General features: G+C 49.2%; 1 protein-coding gene across 2 annotated transcripts; it reads right to left on the bottom strand.

Annotated features, from left to right (window-relative positions):
- Positions 1-15,374, bottom strand: OTUD3 (OTU deubiquitinase 3). 2 transcript variants are annotated; one of them, XM_061567873.1, is made up of 9 exons: positions 15,149-15,374; positions 14,300-14,500; positions 12,877-13,025; positions 10,102-10,214; positions 9,518-9,640; positions 8,880-9,008; positions 6,136-6,241; positions 5,535-5,710; positions 1-2,669 (listed from the first exon to the last, which is right to left on the bottom strand). In XM_061567873.1, exons 2-9 carry the CDS (start codon positions 14,488-14,490, stop codon positions 2,481-2,483), a joined length of 1,176 nt encoding a protein of 391 aa, XP_061423857.1. In that variant the 5' UTR covers positions 14,491-14,500; positions 15,149-15,374; the 3' UTR covers positions 1-2,480. The 2 variants fall into 2 exon arrangements, with proteins under 2 accessions (XP_061423857.1, XP_061423858.1); XM_061567874.1 differs by having other exon boundaries at positions 1-2,666.
- Between the last annotated feature and the right edge of the window lie 268 nt (positions 15,375-15,642).

Here is a 15,642-nt window from a genome sequence, read left to right as displayed (position 1 = left end):
TCAATGCATTTGGTTTATTTTCAAGTTTGAAATGATGTGAAACACACGCAACTCAATAATTAAGTGCTCTTCAACATCACAACACCATTCTTATCTCGATGCGTATATATAATTTTACATTCCCCCCCCCTCCCCACAAATTGGCTTTACAGAGCAATTTTACAAAAGAAGTCAGGTCAGGGAAATAGTTTATTGAGATAAGATCCGGTATAGAAGTTAGAGCAATAGCTTATATACAAGGTTAAAGGTGTGGTGTAGTGTCAAGATTAAATGACTAGGGTTCAGTTAAATCAGTCAGGTCTAGGGTTATGGGGATGAAGCTGTGGTTTTGAATCAGGTTTAAGGTTTAGTCATGGTAAGGTTTTAGTGGGGTTACAGCTATGATTTAAAGTCAGGTTTTAGTTTTGAGGTTAGAGTTCAGGTTTGGTCGGTGTCAGGTTTAGGAGCTAGCACTATGGTTTCGTCGAGGTTATGGGTTAGAGTGAGGATTAGGGCTAGATATATGTTGTCAGGTCAGGATTAGTCATAGATAAGGGTCAGGGCTGTGCCCACATCTCCATCGTCCACCAAGGGCACAGTGGTGGCAATTCCACATTGCTATGGTGAGAGCCAGTCTCTCCACAGGACAGCCACTGTTGACTTTCCACCGAGTGCTCATTGTTTCTGCCTTGCCAAGACATTAGGGTTGAGCATTTACCCTATAATGGAGCGAAACAAGATGACGAAGCAACACTTTTGCGACAATAAAAATCTGTAAATACCTCTTATGGTTCTATCAAAATGTGTTCGATTTTATCCATTCCTATGACGAACGTTGTTCGTCTAAAAAAAGTTATCGTCTCTTGCCACAATATCGACAGCAGTGGGGATAATGAACATTATTGGGGAGAAAAAAATGACAAAAGAGAAATCTACGAGGAAATTTTTGTTTTAAATTATACAAGGGACCCTTGTGTTCACATTGGCTTTTCCAGTTACACAGTCGAAGAGACGCACATTTTTACAATGGAAAACATATTTAAAACATAAGCGGCAATCCCGAGACACCAACCCAGACATCGTCGTGCGCTCGATTCGGTGCATGACTTAACAGTAACTCAATGCCGAATTCTGTAGTTCAAAGTGAACGTTTATATACGTAAAAAAAAAGTTTCCGTTTTGCACGCGAGGTCTCGTCACCAGCTGATGAAATTCAACATTACTATGGTAGCACCCAGACTATTCTAATTAAATATAATGGCAGCAGCCACTATCAATTCCCTACAATGTATTGTTAGTAGCCTTAACTTGGTGGTACTCAATGTATCCACCTGGTACAAGAAGATGATAGGTTAGTGGTGGTAGTGATGTTGATAGAGATGACAGACCTAAACATAAGGACGTTGATGTCGTAACGATTGTTAAAGTGATGCATAATGATTAATAGGTTGGTGATATCATTATTGTAACATGAATTATGACTTTGTACAAAGTGGTACCAATATTATGAACCCCAAAGAGATATTTTAAATGAGCTGAGTCAACCCCCCCCCCCCACCCCCAATCAGGAATTAAACTGATTGAGTCGATCGCCGAGCAGTGGGTCCGGCCGAGTGACGATCATGGTGAACCTATGACAGATGAAAATTATTGTGACGCAATCAGACGGTGACGCGTCCCAGCGGTAGCAGAGGCCGCTGCTCGATGCAGAGGCTTGCGGTTCGATTTTTAACAGGCTGCCCTGGTTATTACAGCGGGTGTATTTATCATAAAATACAATCCTCAGTTGACACTATGTTATTTTTTATTATTAGATTATGTGTTATTGTATGGTCGCCCGCCAAAAGGTATTTGAAAGTTCTGTGTGGCCTGCGGGAAAGCCTCAAAACTCATCTTCATGTGGGTCCTGCCAAGTTTTTTGCAGGACGGGGCTGTGTGTAATCCCAATTGAATGATGCGCATGGAAATATTTTCATCATTGTGGTTATTTTGGCCAATGCCAGTAAAATTGTGTTTTTTTTTTTTCTCTCCGGAAGAATGTCCAGTTGACATCATAGATGGATATCTGTGAAAAAAAGCTTCATAGCCCATTGAATGAATCCAGTATAAATATTCTGATTATGAAACTGATGCGGGATAGAGGGTGAGAACAAACAAATTCCACACACCGAAAGGTACCCGAGTCAGGAGTAGAACCCAGGTCCCTTCTTGCCGTTAGGCACACGTGTTCCCCTTGTGTTGCCACCCTGCTGCCCTAAATGATGAGCGTATGATGATGACGATCACGACAATGGGCTGCGTCAACATCACGACCGGGATCTGAACTCACGCTGCAAATGTCGAATGCCTAGACCGCAGCAGCGATTCAACGCAACCCGAACAAAATTCACAAATAAAAAAAATCCCCACCACAAACTTAAATAAGAATCGAGACCCAGCGAGAGAGAGAGAGACCGAGAGAGAACAGTGGCATCACTGAGGTCTCTTCCATTCGACAGACTTTAAATGCTGAGCGTGGACAGCCCCTTGGTGAGAGTGACGGGGAGAGCACCGTCGGACGTATCAGCTCCGCCACCGCCACCCCCGGCGGAGTTTCCGTGCTCGCCCAGCACCCGCTGCCTGTGCCGCTCCACCTGCCGCCTCTTCTTATCGAGACGCTTGTTCTCGCGCTTCTGGCGAGCGCCGGTCTGCTGCACACGATGATGACGAGGAGGAGAAAGGGGGAAGAGGAGGGGGGGGAGGAGGCCACAGAAAACGATAGTAAAAAAAAATGAGCAGGAAATACGTCTCACCTTCATTTATCTATCCCTACGCGTAAAATTAGTACACTTCCCATTAACAACACGGCCTTCAGCAGCGTTGGTTTATTACAAGCAACATATTTTGACAGGTTTTGACAGATAGGGTCTCATCAGCAGTCAGGCTTGCTTGAACCAATGTTGGCAATCTGCCCAGATGTGTACTGTATAGGCAAGGACCGTCTCTTTAACATATTGGTCCTAGTTCGACACAACATTACAATTTAGATTTAGATTTGAGTTCATACTTAATTTAGGCCATGTAATGTTCCGACTACATTTGTGTCATGAACCCTCCTCCCTCCTCCACCCAACAGTCAACAAATTAAATTGACACGTGTTGTACAAGTGTTTCCTCTCCGATAAGTTGACAGGCAATGCTCACAAACAAAATTTGCTAAATCTTGACTTAAAGCTTTCGTGACTGCAGGAATTCATATTCTTTGGGTTTTTCGGTATTTTGTGTAAAACAAATTTCAGAGAGCACACACCTCCATATACCCCGCATGCATTCATATCTTTAACGTCATTACCGCAGCTTAATTCCATCATTTTAATACAAAGTTTACATGATAGATAAGTAAGTAAGCGTACTGTTAGGCTTACCAGCATTCGACCTCATCATATTACAGCTACTGGACCAGTAGCTACCCCTGTACAGTTTCAGCACTGGTAGATTACGCACTGCGCAGACAATAGCGGCACTACGGTAACGCCATTGCCTCCTGGCAACAAAGCCATTGGAAGTTTGAAACAAAGCTCATGGTCGCGACTGTATAGTGCTCAGCCAAAAGCAGCGGCCTAAGGGACTCGGCAATTATGATTCCGCGTCTGGTAGACGTTTGTTAAGGCCCTTCCCATTGTGCAATCCATGGCCTGAGCTGAAACTTTCGCATCCCCCTACAGCCACTGAAAGTATTACGGTAAACAAAGTGCGCCCACTTCAAACATTGTCGTTTCATTGTACAAACAATTCAAATAATTTAAAACGTGATAAAACGTGATAACATGTGCCATTTTAGTGTGAGTGCTTTATTCAGCAGTGCTTTAGTCAAAGGTAAGTGTTGCATAGTGGATAGTCCTACCATGAAAAACTTAAACGAGTTATGATGTCACACGTGTAAAATATTTTTGGGATAGCCCACACCTCCATATACCCCGCAGGATCTTATTTTGTTTGTAAAAAGTGGTATACCCCGCGGGTTATATGCGGGAAAATACGGTACTGCAGAGCGGCCGAGGAGATCGTGGCTGGGGAGGAGGGTCAGGGGTAGCAGCCCAACCCCAGCCTGCCACGGTGCCACCTCGGCCTGCCTGGACAATCTAGGCGAGGCCGGAGGCTCTGCACGGGACTCGGCCTCACCACGCCACTCTGTCATTGAGTACTTTGCACTATACAGTCGATAAACACTGCTATAGAATCAGCATGTGCTACTGTAGTGATAGCAGATACCACCACAGTATGCACTGCTGCAGTGAAAGCATGTACCATCACAATATGCACTGCTGTAATCATAGCAGGTACCACTACAGTCAGTACGCACTACTGTTAGATTTTTAAGAGTAGTTTTGAAACATTTTTAAGACCCGGGCAATGCCGGGTACTTCCCACTAATTAACTATAAATGACTCCTTGTAAAAAAAGGTGTCAGTTTTGTTGCCAGATAAAAGGGTAAAAACACTATTATCATATTTTGCTACTGGCAAAGGAGGTTCCAATGGTGTAAATGCTTACCCCGAGCTCTCATATTCTGATGGTGCATTGTTTTTGAGTTGTGCGCCTTTTGGCGTCATCTGGTCCAACACCATGTGAGACTAGGCTCGAAGAAAAGCTGTCTCGGGTGTGGACCAATCAATTTCAAGGTTAATGCAAACATGACTCCTCGTAAAAAAGGTGTCAGTTTTGTTGACAGATAAAAGGGTAAAAAAACTATTATCATATAAATCTTGACTTAAAGCTTTCATGACTGCAGGAAATCATATTATTTGGGTCTTTCGGTAAAGCCACGTAGACAGATTGCAACATTTTTTCCTGCCTCAGCAACTCTCCCGCTATATTTTTTCACCTGATGACGATTGCTTGTGTTGCGATCGAAACGTCGTGATATTTTTATTATCTTTCTATCTACGTGGCTTAACCGAAAGACCCAAAGAATTGTATTTTTAACTATATATATTTGTATTGGATTCCCGATTATTTACCGTGTGAGAAAGAACTGTAAATACCTGGTTGCTGCATTTGTACACAAACAGAAAGGGCTGACAAGTCGTAACATTTCGAACCGAGAAACTACGGGAGCTGCCACACTGGTGTAACAGTTGGGTTTGCCGTCCGTAGGTCACCGGTTCAATTCCACCTCCTGGTGAAATAGTTGAAACAATGGGGTACATTTATTAAATCTGCCCCCACTCTACCCCCTCACCATCCAGCCCACTTCCGTCCACCGAAAGTTCATCGACCGGCACATCCCGTGTGGTGGTGGGGTCAAGTGTGGGTACGCTCACCCCTTCTGAGACCAAATACACCTCAAGAGCTCAAGTGGAGGCCTCTCTACCAGCAGTGGCGAGAGCATCAAGCAATTGCAGGGCTGTGCCTTTACCTTTTAACCGAGAAAATGGCACGTAGTGACTTGGGCCACTGTGCCGTCTATACAGTAACGCATGCCAATCGGTGCATTCGTTACGATGATTCTATTGGAAATGGTTACGGTTTAACCAGTACCCGTTTAACAACCCGGGTGTGTATGATGCTCATGCCTTGGTGTGCTGCTGCTGCTGCTGCTTCTGCCTGGCTCCACGCTTCCGCCTCTCATCGTCATCGTCGCAATCTCTGTCGTCGTGGGAGCTGTGTGGGAGGTTCCTCTCATCTGGTCCGCTCGGGAGGTTTGGATCGTCCAGCAGCAGCGACGAGGTCACAGCCTTTTCTACCTCATCTACACGACCGGGGGAGGGAAGAGGAGAAGGGAGAAAGATAGGTGTTAGGATTTTTTACACATACGATGTGATATCCTCTTCCACCTCATCTGCACGAGGGGAGGAGAGGGTAGTGACGGAGGAAGGGACAAACATTTTCTATATATTCTCTACGCACACGCGACAAGGTATAGTGAAGAGGTGTTTTAAGAGGTGTGGTGATGAAATGTTGAACTAAGTGTGGTGAAGAGGTATATTGCTTAGGAGTGTTTGACAAGGTTTGGGTGCGCGTAATGAAGAGTGTATGTGTTTGGCAAAGTGGCTGTGGTGATGAGGGGTGTGTGATGAGATGTTTGTGTGGCGAGGTGGTGTGTAGCAAGGTGAGTGTAGCGAGGTGGTGAATAAGGACTTGAGTGTGGTGAGGAGGTGCGTGGCATCAAGGCACCATGAGCAGACGAGGTGAGGGCCTCCATGGTCTGCAGCACGACCCCGATGGCCGTGTCTTCGTTGAAGCCCGCATCCTCAAGCGACTGACGCACCAGCAGCTCGTTCTGCAGTGCCACCACGACACCTCGTTAACAACCACCTCGTTAAGACTGCTACATTAAACAGGTGATACATTCAACAAACAGCTCATTATATGACCACATATAGGTACACGCGGGTCACCTGACACAAAGATCCCCCATACAGTCTTAACAGACAGTCTTAACAGACTGTATCTGTAACTGACACACACACACACGTGGTCACCCAATACATGCCGACACACACAGGGCATCTGCCACATACACACAGGGGTCAACTGAAGACAACAGCCGTCACCACGGCACCTGTGCTACGCCAGATGCACTTTGAGGCCACGTGAAGTTTCGAAGGCTCGCCAACAGGTCACGGGACAAACCCAAGTGCCTTGGGTTGACTGACCAGGATGACTGGCAGATGCACTAGCTGTGTCCCCTACTGTACCAACTCGCTGCATTTTATCCACCTGGTGTTCCGCTTGTTATTGTGAGCGTTGCTCCTCTGCCCTCCATTGTTGTAAGAGGGTGACTGCCTCCAACTTACCAGTAGCGTCCTTCATGAGAGCTTCCTCCATAGAGGCCAATCTTGACATCACTGGTACCAGTCTTCGGCAAGTCCACTCAGGTCCACATCCTCCCTCACCGCATCAGCCCATCTCTTCTCCAGCCAATGTCATGGCTGTTTAGTCCCCACTATCCAGCCAAACAGAATCTGCTTGGGCATGCAGAGTAAGGCCTCTGCTGTCAAACCGGAGCTGGTCATAAGCACACTGCCCAGGAATGGAAACCTCTCCACTCTCTCCACAATTACTCCATAACCAATAGGGAGTTGAGTCTGAGTGAGCAGCAATCACAGATCATCAGCATACATAACATGGTTGACCAACAGGGAGTCATCCATTGATGGCACCCGGGCATCGATCAGCCTCCCATTGTATCTGTACCAGATGGAAATTATTCCGGTGCAGCCATGGAAAACTTCTCGAACTACGTGATCAAAGATGATGTTAAATAATATGGGAGCCAGAGGACATTCCTGTCACACCATAAGGTGAACATGGAATGGTTCTGACTCCTGGCCACGTAGCTTTACCCGGACTTGCCCACCATCATGAAGGCCCTTAATGATTGTGAGCATAGAGTCAGGGTTTCTGAAAGCATGAAGCACAGCCCATATCCCTGGCCTGTTCATAGTATCATAGGCCTTTTGAACAGGTCAATAAAGCAAAGATCTAGGTCTTGTTGGAATTCTCTACAACTTTGCTGCAGCAGATGGACAGAGAATATGGCATCCATGCAGGACCACCCTGGTCTGAAACCACATTTGGGCTCCGCAAGCCTCTCAGCGTGCCTGGCAAGGCGATGTTGAATTATCCTTTCCAGGACCTTTCCCGGCACACCGAGATGCCCCTGTAGTCTGCGCATACGACTACGCCACCCTCACTCAGCATTTCGCTTGGGAGATTCATTTCTGCCCGATGTTTTTCCTGGTTTCTCGTACTTCCTCTACAAATGGCATATCAGCTAAACACTCAGAAGGGGTGGCTATTTCTGCTAATATTTGAAGCACAGTAGCCCCAGCAGGGTTGTCCGCACCTTGCCCAATGTTGTCTGGGCTGAGGGAATTCCCCTCCCCCAAGACCTCATATAAACGCTCTATAAACTTGCAGACCAGTTTCTGGGGGTTGGAGATCAGATTCACCATTCTTCCCTTTAGGATGGTTATCGCTGAAACGCCGCAAGTAACTTTTTGCAGCACTGCACGTGTTGGGTCATGGGCTGCACAAAAGTCTAGCAGCCTTCTACCATTATTATTGACCTGATCTGGCCCATGCCTTCCAATCACTCTGACCCAGATGTCTGCTTCATGACCCACTCGGGCATTAAAGTGACCCAACAGGTATGACTCTATCCAGATGGGCCATTTTAGCTAGCACCTAGGAGAGGAGGTTATAGAAGACGTCTGACTCATCGGCCTTTTGTGTATCCTTCCACTGATGTTAATTTTCAGTGGGGGCGTAAGCAACTACCACCACCATTTCTTTCCTCTTGTTGAAGGGGAGGCAAGCCCACAGCAGCCTGGAACCATGCTCCAACACAACCTTCATTCTTTTGTTCAAAAGAAGTTTCACTCCCTGTTGTTTGGCAGTTTCCTGCCCCGAGTCGACAGCTGTCCACTCCTCATGACTGGAGCCAGAACCGGTCTACCGGACCTCCTGTATTTCACAGAGGTCCAGGCGGTACCGGTCCATCTCCTGACAGAGGAGTGGCAGCCTCTCCTCTGCAATGAGAGTCCAAACATTCCACATGGCCAATTCTTGAAGTCTCCTGTTCCTAGAGGAACCCCGAGTGTGGGGGGGGGGGGGGGGGGTTCAGTCTGGCTCTGCCAAATGGAGTCTGGCCAGAAGGCGTCATAAACGCCTGTCCTCTGGGGCCTCCAGCATGAGCTATTTCGGTGTTTCCACCGTGGTGCTTAGTAGAAGAAGTGTCAGATGGAGGGGTTACCAGCCCTTCACACACACTAACCAAATTACATTCACACCCCCCACTCACACTACCACGGCCCACACACATACACAGCCTGCACCACTTACACACACTGGTCGCCTGACACATATACACACACACAGGGGTCACCTGACACATGCACACACACTCAGGTCACCTGACACCCTGTTGCGTGCTTCACTCTCTGAAGGGCGCCCTGCTCGTCACGCTCGGAGCGCCGTGCGGGGGAACTCGGGGAGTGATTGCTCCCACCGCGGTTACGGTTCTCCTCATCCATGCTCAGCGCCTGTGTAGACAGGGTCAGCGGGCAGGCAGGCAGGTAGGCAGGGATGGAGGGTGGGAGAGATGGAGGGAGGTCAAGCAGTTTGGACGAGTTTGATAAAGTGAGGAAAAGTGTGGAAGATTAAGGAGAGTATTGGAGAGTGAGTGGGTGAGTGTCTTGGTGAGAATGGGGGAGAGTTGGGGGGAGAGTGGGGGGGGGAGCATGGGCAAGTCTGGGAGAGTGGGCAAGTTTTTAAAAGCGAGAGTTTGGCAGAAATATTGAGTGTGGGGAGCGTTTGGGAAAGCTAGGGAGAGTGTTATCAAGTCTGGGAGCATGTGGTGGTGTGCAAGAGCATGTGCGGGAGTGTGCAAGAGCATGTAGGAGTGTGCGAGAGCGAGCGCAACTGATTGTGGTTGCTTACGTGAGAGTTTGGGAGCGTCAGGAACGGCTATAGAGAATGTTATCGAGTCTGGGAGCATGTGGGGTGAGTGTACGAGAGCGTGAGCCAGCGAGCGAGTGGAGGGGCACTGGACCTTGGTGTGGAGGCTGGCGGGGCAGTGCGTGTTGTCCCCGACACGCCGCACGCTGTCGTAGTGCTCCCCGTGCCGGTACGCGATGTGCAGCTCCCGGGCACCTGCCTTGTCCGTGCCACGCACCTACATGCCCCAGCAACAACACCGTCACCAACATCAACACGATCGCCAACTACATGAACACCAACTACTTGAATCAGTCACCAATTATAGCCATCACCGACATTAACAACAATGGCATCGATATCAGCACCATCAATGTGAACACTACTGACATCAACACAATCAACACCAATAAAATGAACATCAACACCACCATTCCCTCTCCAGACCTGGGTTCAATTAAAATTACTGCAGCAGTCAGATGAACTTGTAATTGTGAGTTCAGGCCTGGGGTCTTAAATTTCTATCACCATGTAACAACACCGCTATCAGCATGACCAACACCACAACAAATAGCACCATCAACATGGTCACAATCCTCATCATTACCACCATCATAAACATTGCCACTATTATGGTCACTGACCACCACTATCATGGGCATGGACCACCACCATCAGTACCACCACCACCGATCTCACCTCCCAGAGAGGTGCGTTGAGCTGGTGAATGACGACCACAACTTCATGGCTCCGAGCAAACGCCACGATGGCATCATTGCCCGCAAATGTTCCGGGTTTAGCCAGGTTCGCGACTATACATACACAAATCAAAATGTATACATACAACTGTTTAGCTATACACAAATGTAACCATCACAACAACCGCCATTCACCACTAAGGGGCGGTTGACATTACCACAGCGCTTGTGCCATGCTAGATGCCCTGAGGTCATGTGAAGTGTGGAAGGCCTGCTGCCAGGTCACACAACAGACCCAGGTGCCATGGGTTGACAGACTGAGATGACTGGCAGATGCCCCAGCTGTGCTTCCCACTGGACCAACTCTGTGTTTTAGCCACACGGTGCTCTGCTTGTTGTTGCGAGCATTGCTCCTCGGTTGTTGTTGGAGGGCAACTGCCTCCAACTCTCCAGTAGTGTCTTTCACAAACCTCTATGTACACATATACACATGTGTAGTGACTGTGGCTGTCACTGTGTAGTGCCATAAGAGGGGAGGGGCTGCTGGGGGCTCTGAGACCCTAGACAGATAAGCCCTCGGCGGCAGGCGCTAGGATCCCAGGCACCCCAGACAGTTAAGCCCCTTGGCGCCACCAACGGGGGGGCTGTGTGTGCTCTGTGAGATATCTGGGGGCGCACACAACCCCACCCCTCGTTGGGGACAAGGCATAAAAGGGCAGCTCCCTGGCCGATCGGGGCCAGTCGCAGCTCAAGACCCAAGACCCGCCAGCCAGCCAGCTTAGGACCCTGGACCCCCTCGTCCCGCTTGTCCTTGTAAGGGCCGGGACGCTGTGAGGGCCAGTGGTGGGACTCTGGGACTCCCGGCTCTACGTCCTTGTAAGGGCGAGTTCCGAGGAAGCCAGAGTCCAGACCCGCACCTTGGCTGGGTCGGGTCAGGTAGCCTCCCCTAGGGTAATTGTAGCCGGAGGACCCCAGAGCGTAGCCAGAGTAGTGTATCTAGGCTGTGTACCTAGGCTGTAACAGAGTATCAGGACTGTTGGAGTGTTGTATTGTAATAAAGAAGTTACCTCTACAAGTGTCTCCGGAACCCATTACAACTGTATGGTGCCGGGGCTTACGAAGCCACGGCGGATGTGTTGTCATTATGGACAGCCCGGATTATGGGGTGTAGTACCAGCCCTGGCGGGGCTGGGTGAGCGCTGGTTAGCGCGGAGGCACCGCGAGCAGTGAGCAGTGCGGGCTCCCGGTGAGGGAGCGAGAGGGAGCGTCAGCCAGCCAGGGTTACGTTAGGGCATGATACGCTGGTTGACCTGCTGACACGTGACCGGATGATATTGGAGGGGGGCCACCGGTGGACGGGGGCCACGGGGCGGTCACGTGGTCCAAAAGAGCTCTCGGGAACCTTCGAGAAGGAGCTCGAGAGACCTGGAAGATGGGCGGGGCGATGGCGGGGCGGAGCCAGCCCCAGCCCAGGAGGATATAAGGGGGGGGGGGGGCCATGAAGAGCTCGGGGTTCTTTGTGTGCTGGTGTTACAAAGATCCACGTCGGGGGAGAAGAAGCCTCTCGCCACGCGGTCCGGGACCCAGCTTGTGGTCCGGACCGGGATAGCGTGTGTATATAGATGAGCATTCGAGACCCAAGTGTAGATTGTGTTGTTACGTACCGTTGTGTAAATAAAGTCTTCTTGGTTCTTTCGGTAAAGTCACGTAGAAGGGAAATAATAAAAATACAACATAGTAAAATAATTCTCACGACGTTTCGGCCACAACGCAAGCAGCCGTCCTCAGGTGAAGAACAGGTCTGTCGGAAAGACAGCGTCTGAATGAGCACCACCAGGCTTGGCAACGTATATTTAAGCTGGGTTGGAGGGGGAAGGGTGCCTTGACAAAGGCCTTGACAAAGGCCCTTCCCCCTCTAACCCAGCTTAAATATACGCTGCCAAGCATGGTGGTGCTCATTCAGACGCTGTCTTTCCGACAGACCTGTTCTTCACCTGAGGACGGCTGCTTGCGTTGTGGCCGAAACGTCGTGAGAATTATTTTACTATGTTGTATTTTTATTATTTTATTATTTCCCTTCTACGTGACTTTACCGAAATAACCAAGAAGATGAATCCCTGCAGTCACGAAAGCTTTAAATCGAAATTTAAATAGTGTTGCTCCTAAGATAACGTCTGTGACTCAGTTGGACTCACGACACATGTATATAATACATACATGACAAATGCATTCGCTTATGCACGGGTGCAGCCCTTTTGTCATTCCACTGCTTGATGAGGAGCTCCCACATTCATCAAAATAACACCATACTTCACAAAGCTGGTTATCAGTCCGGGTTGATTAAGGCAGGGAGTATATACGCTGGAGAATAACACAGTACAACAATGGATGTTGTTGTTCTGCTCTTTGCTAACACAATAATTAGATTTAGAGGGGGAAGGGCCTTTGTCAAGGCACCCTTCCCCCTCCAACCCAGCTTAAATATACGCTGCCAAGCATGGTGGTGCTCATTCAGACGCTGAATCGATTCTAAGATGCATGCATTGATGCATTCATCATGTGATAAATTATCGATTTTAATCAGTGAATTGTTGCATTGTTGCACATGTCATGAGCATAACAATCACTTTTACACGGCATATTGACGAATCAACGCTACATTTTCTGCGTAACAATTAATTTAAATTGGAGAATTTATGAAGGGACACACTCCAGCTTGAGAGTGACAATGGATTGTACTCTGTGAATTGACCAATCAGTGATGAGTCGCACGCACCATGCCGCTCGAAGGGCACGTCGTCCTCCAGGAAGGGCTCGAAGTGAGCGCGGTGAGCGCGCATGAACTCCACCGTGTGCTCGCGGTGCTTTAGGTGCCCCCCCACGTCGCCATCCAGCTGATCGCCCAGCGCTCGGAACAGGCAGTTCCTGCACCCACCATCACAGGGGGAGGGGCGTGGAGATGGAGAGATTTTTAGAGGGAAGGGAAGTATGGGGGAGGTGAAGGGAGACACTGGGAGGTGAAAGGATACATGGGGATTTGAAGGCACAAAAAGGTGAAGGGAAATATAGGGAGGCAAAGGGAGGCAAGAAGAGGTGAAGGGGAGCAAGGGGAGGCGAAGTGAGGCACGGAAAGACGAATGGGGACATGGAGAAATGAAGGAATGATAACATAAAATGCACACACCCACTCTCACAATCTCACATCCTAACCACACTCTGTTTGACACCATCACTTCCATACTCACTCACCACCTCCACACAGCATCAAACACCCAACACACATTCAAATGCTGACCCCACTCTCTCACACACACAATCGCATCTTACTCAGACCCTGACCTCTATTCACACACCATACTAACCCCAACACTTACACCACTTTACACACCAGGCACATCCCCATATTCTCGCAAACTCACAAGCTCCCCACACATACTCACCCTGGCACGCTTCACACTCACCCCAACGGTAACAACCACACCTCACAGATGCGCTCGTCTTCTTCTCACCCCAACGGTAACAACCACACCTCACACACATACTGTTCCCACAAATGATATACACCCAAAAAACCTCACCACCACACACACACATCACAAACCCCCAACATCTCATACAGGCATAACAGAAGCACCCTCATATATACGAAAGCCACAAAACTCACACACTCTCACATCTCACCCACAATCCAAGCCCAACACAGATCTCACCGATCCCAACAGCCACACCTCACAAAACACCACAAACACGTTAAAACTGTCACTTCTCAGTCACACTTCACACAACCTCACCCCCACTCTCACACTCTAATCCAGTGTTCTTGACTAATTTGCAGAGGGGGGCAATTTTCGCCAATAAGACATCAGGAGGGCCGCCACACATTTTAAACCATTGGGGTTTGACAGCACGATGGGGTATTTTCACATTTGTGTATTATCGGAGAGGGGGAGGTGAGGCGCACGTCAGGGGCCACACTAAAGGCCACGAGGGGCCGCCAGTGGCCCGCGGGCCTTGCAATGAAGAACACTGCTCTAAGCTCAACACTCACACACTACTACCTCTACATCACACACTCAAAAACAACCGCCGTTCACCACTAAGTGGGGGTGACGTCGCCATGACGCATGTGCCATGCTCGGTGCACCAAAAACTACCTCTCACACACTCACCCTCCAAACCCTTCTGGCCCTCACACTCACCCATCTCCTGCCACCTCGCGTATCTTCAATCCCAGTGCCAACAGCTGCTTGGAGAACGACTTGAACTCATCCACGGGGTCAACTCCAACTCCTCCTCCTCCCCCACCTCCTCCTCCCGTCGGTCGCTTCCCTCGGCGGCGCTCCTTGTTGTGAACCGCACGTCTCTGGCCCCGCTCCCCGCGTCCCGACATCGTAGTCGATCTGTTAGGTGGGTTTAGAATGATCTCATTTATGAGTTTTTATGCGATGGCGCTTTAAGTGACAGATATGTTACGGAAAAGGCGCCACCACCACGTATGTAAACAAAAATAACAATTGACTGCACAGAATCACTGTTAAATTTTACCACAACAAAAACACAAGTATAGTACAAGCGTGAGATGTTGGCGTCGATATTGCGTGCGTCCACTGCGGTTGGAGGTCTCCCGGTTACCGTCTCGACCCCAGCCCCCGAGCTGCCATGCCACGTTGAATCGCACGCCCCAGTTCCTACGGCGAATGTGTCTGCCGCCCAAACGTTGTCTAACCGATGATGCGTAGAGATTCCTATCCCATTGCGCGAGTCCCACAACGTCCGGGGCAGTTTCTCACAAATGAGACAAATCGCAACGCGGGAGACCCGCATGGTTTCCTCATTTACCGAATGTCTCACGCCCAACGCTTGAGTCTCACCTCCAGATGCGCTCGTCTTCTTCTCATGCCGAATGCGCGAGTTACACTCCGATATAACCCCCCCCCCCCCCCGTAGGGTAGTGGAAGGGCGACGGGGAGAGACACGGCCTCGGTACACGGAGACCCCCACGAGGGCCCGGGCAGCGCCGCTCAGGAAAAACCTTAGGCTTCACTCACCGGGATTGGGCCTAGGCGCTCCAATTGCTTTTCCACGCCGCTTCGGCTCCGACGAAGCGCCCAGTTGTCATTTAAGGGGATTTCCCGACACTTACAAGTTTAATTTACGATTTAAATTAAGATTCGTCTTAAACTTCTCTTTAAAGTTTCTAGCACTGCGGGAGATTATTGTGATTGCGTCATCGCTACTCAGCTGATCACGTGAATTGGTCGGGTCCAAGACTCCCGGAAGTCGTTTGGTTTGAGCAGTCCACGTGATCTTGGTCTTCCGGTAGATATTTAAAGGGCCACAAGAAATACGGGCCGCGTGCCCAACCAGGCTCGCCAAGTCAACTTGTCCCAGCTCCGGACATCACGAACACTTTCGGAGCCCTACACACAAAAAAAAGTTAAACATGCAATGTTTTTTTCCTCTAGTCAACAACAAAGTAACCAATTGTCGGGATTTAAAGGGGGAGAGGGATCTCCCCATCACTCCACTTAACGTTAGTTCA

This window comes from Lethenteron reissneri, chromosome 40 (genome assembly GCF_015708825.2).
Source record: "Lethenteron reissneri isolate LAM-NWPU_2019-01 chromosome 40, ASM1570882v1, whole genome shotgun sequence".
Lineage (NCBI taxonomy): Eukaryota > Metazoa > Chordata > Hyperoartia > Petromyzontiformes > Petromyzontidae > Lethenteron > Lethenteron reissneri.
Note: the sequence above shows the minus strand (reverse complement) of the source record. Positions and strands in the feature narration are given on the sequence as shown.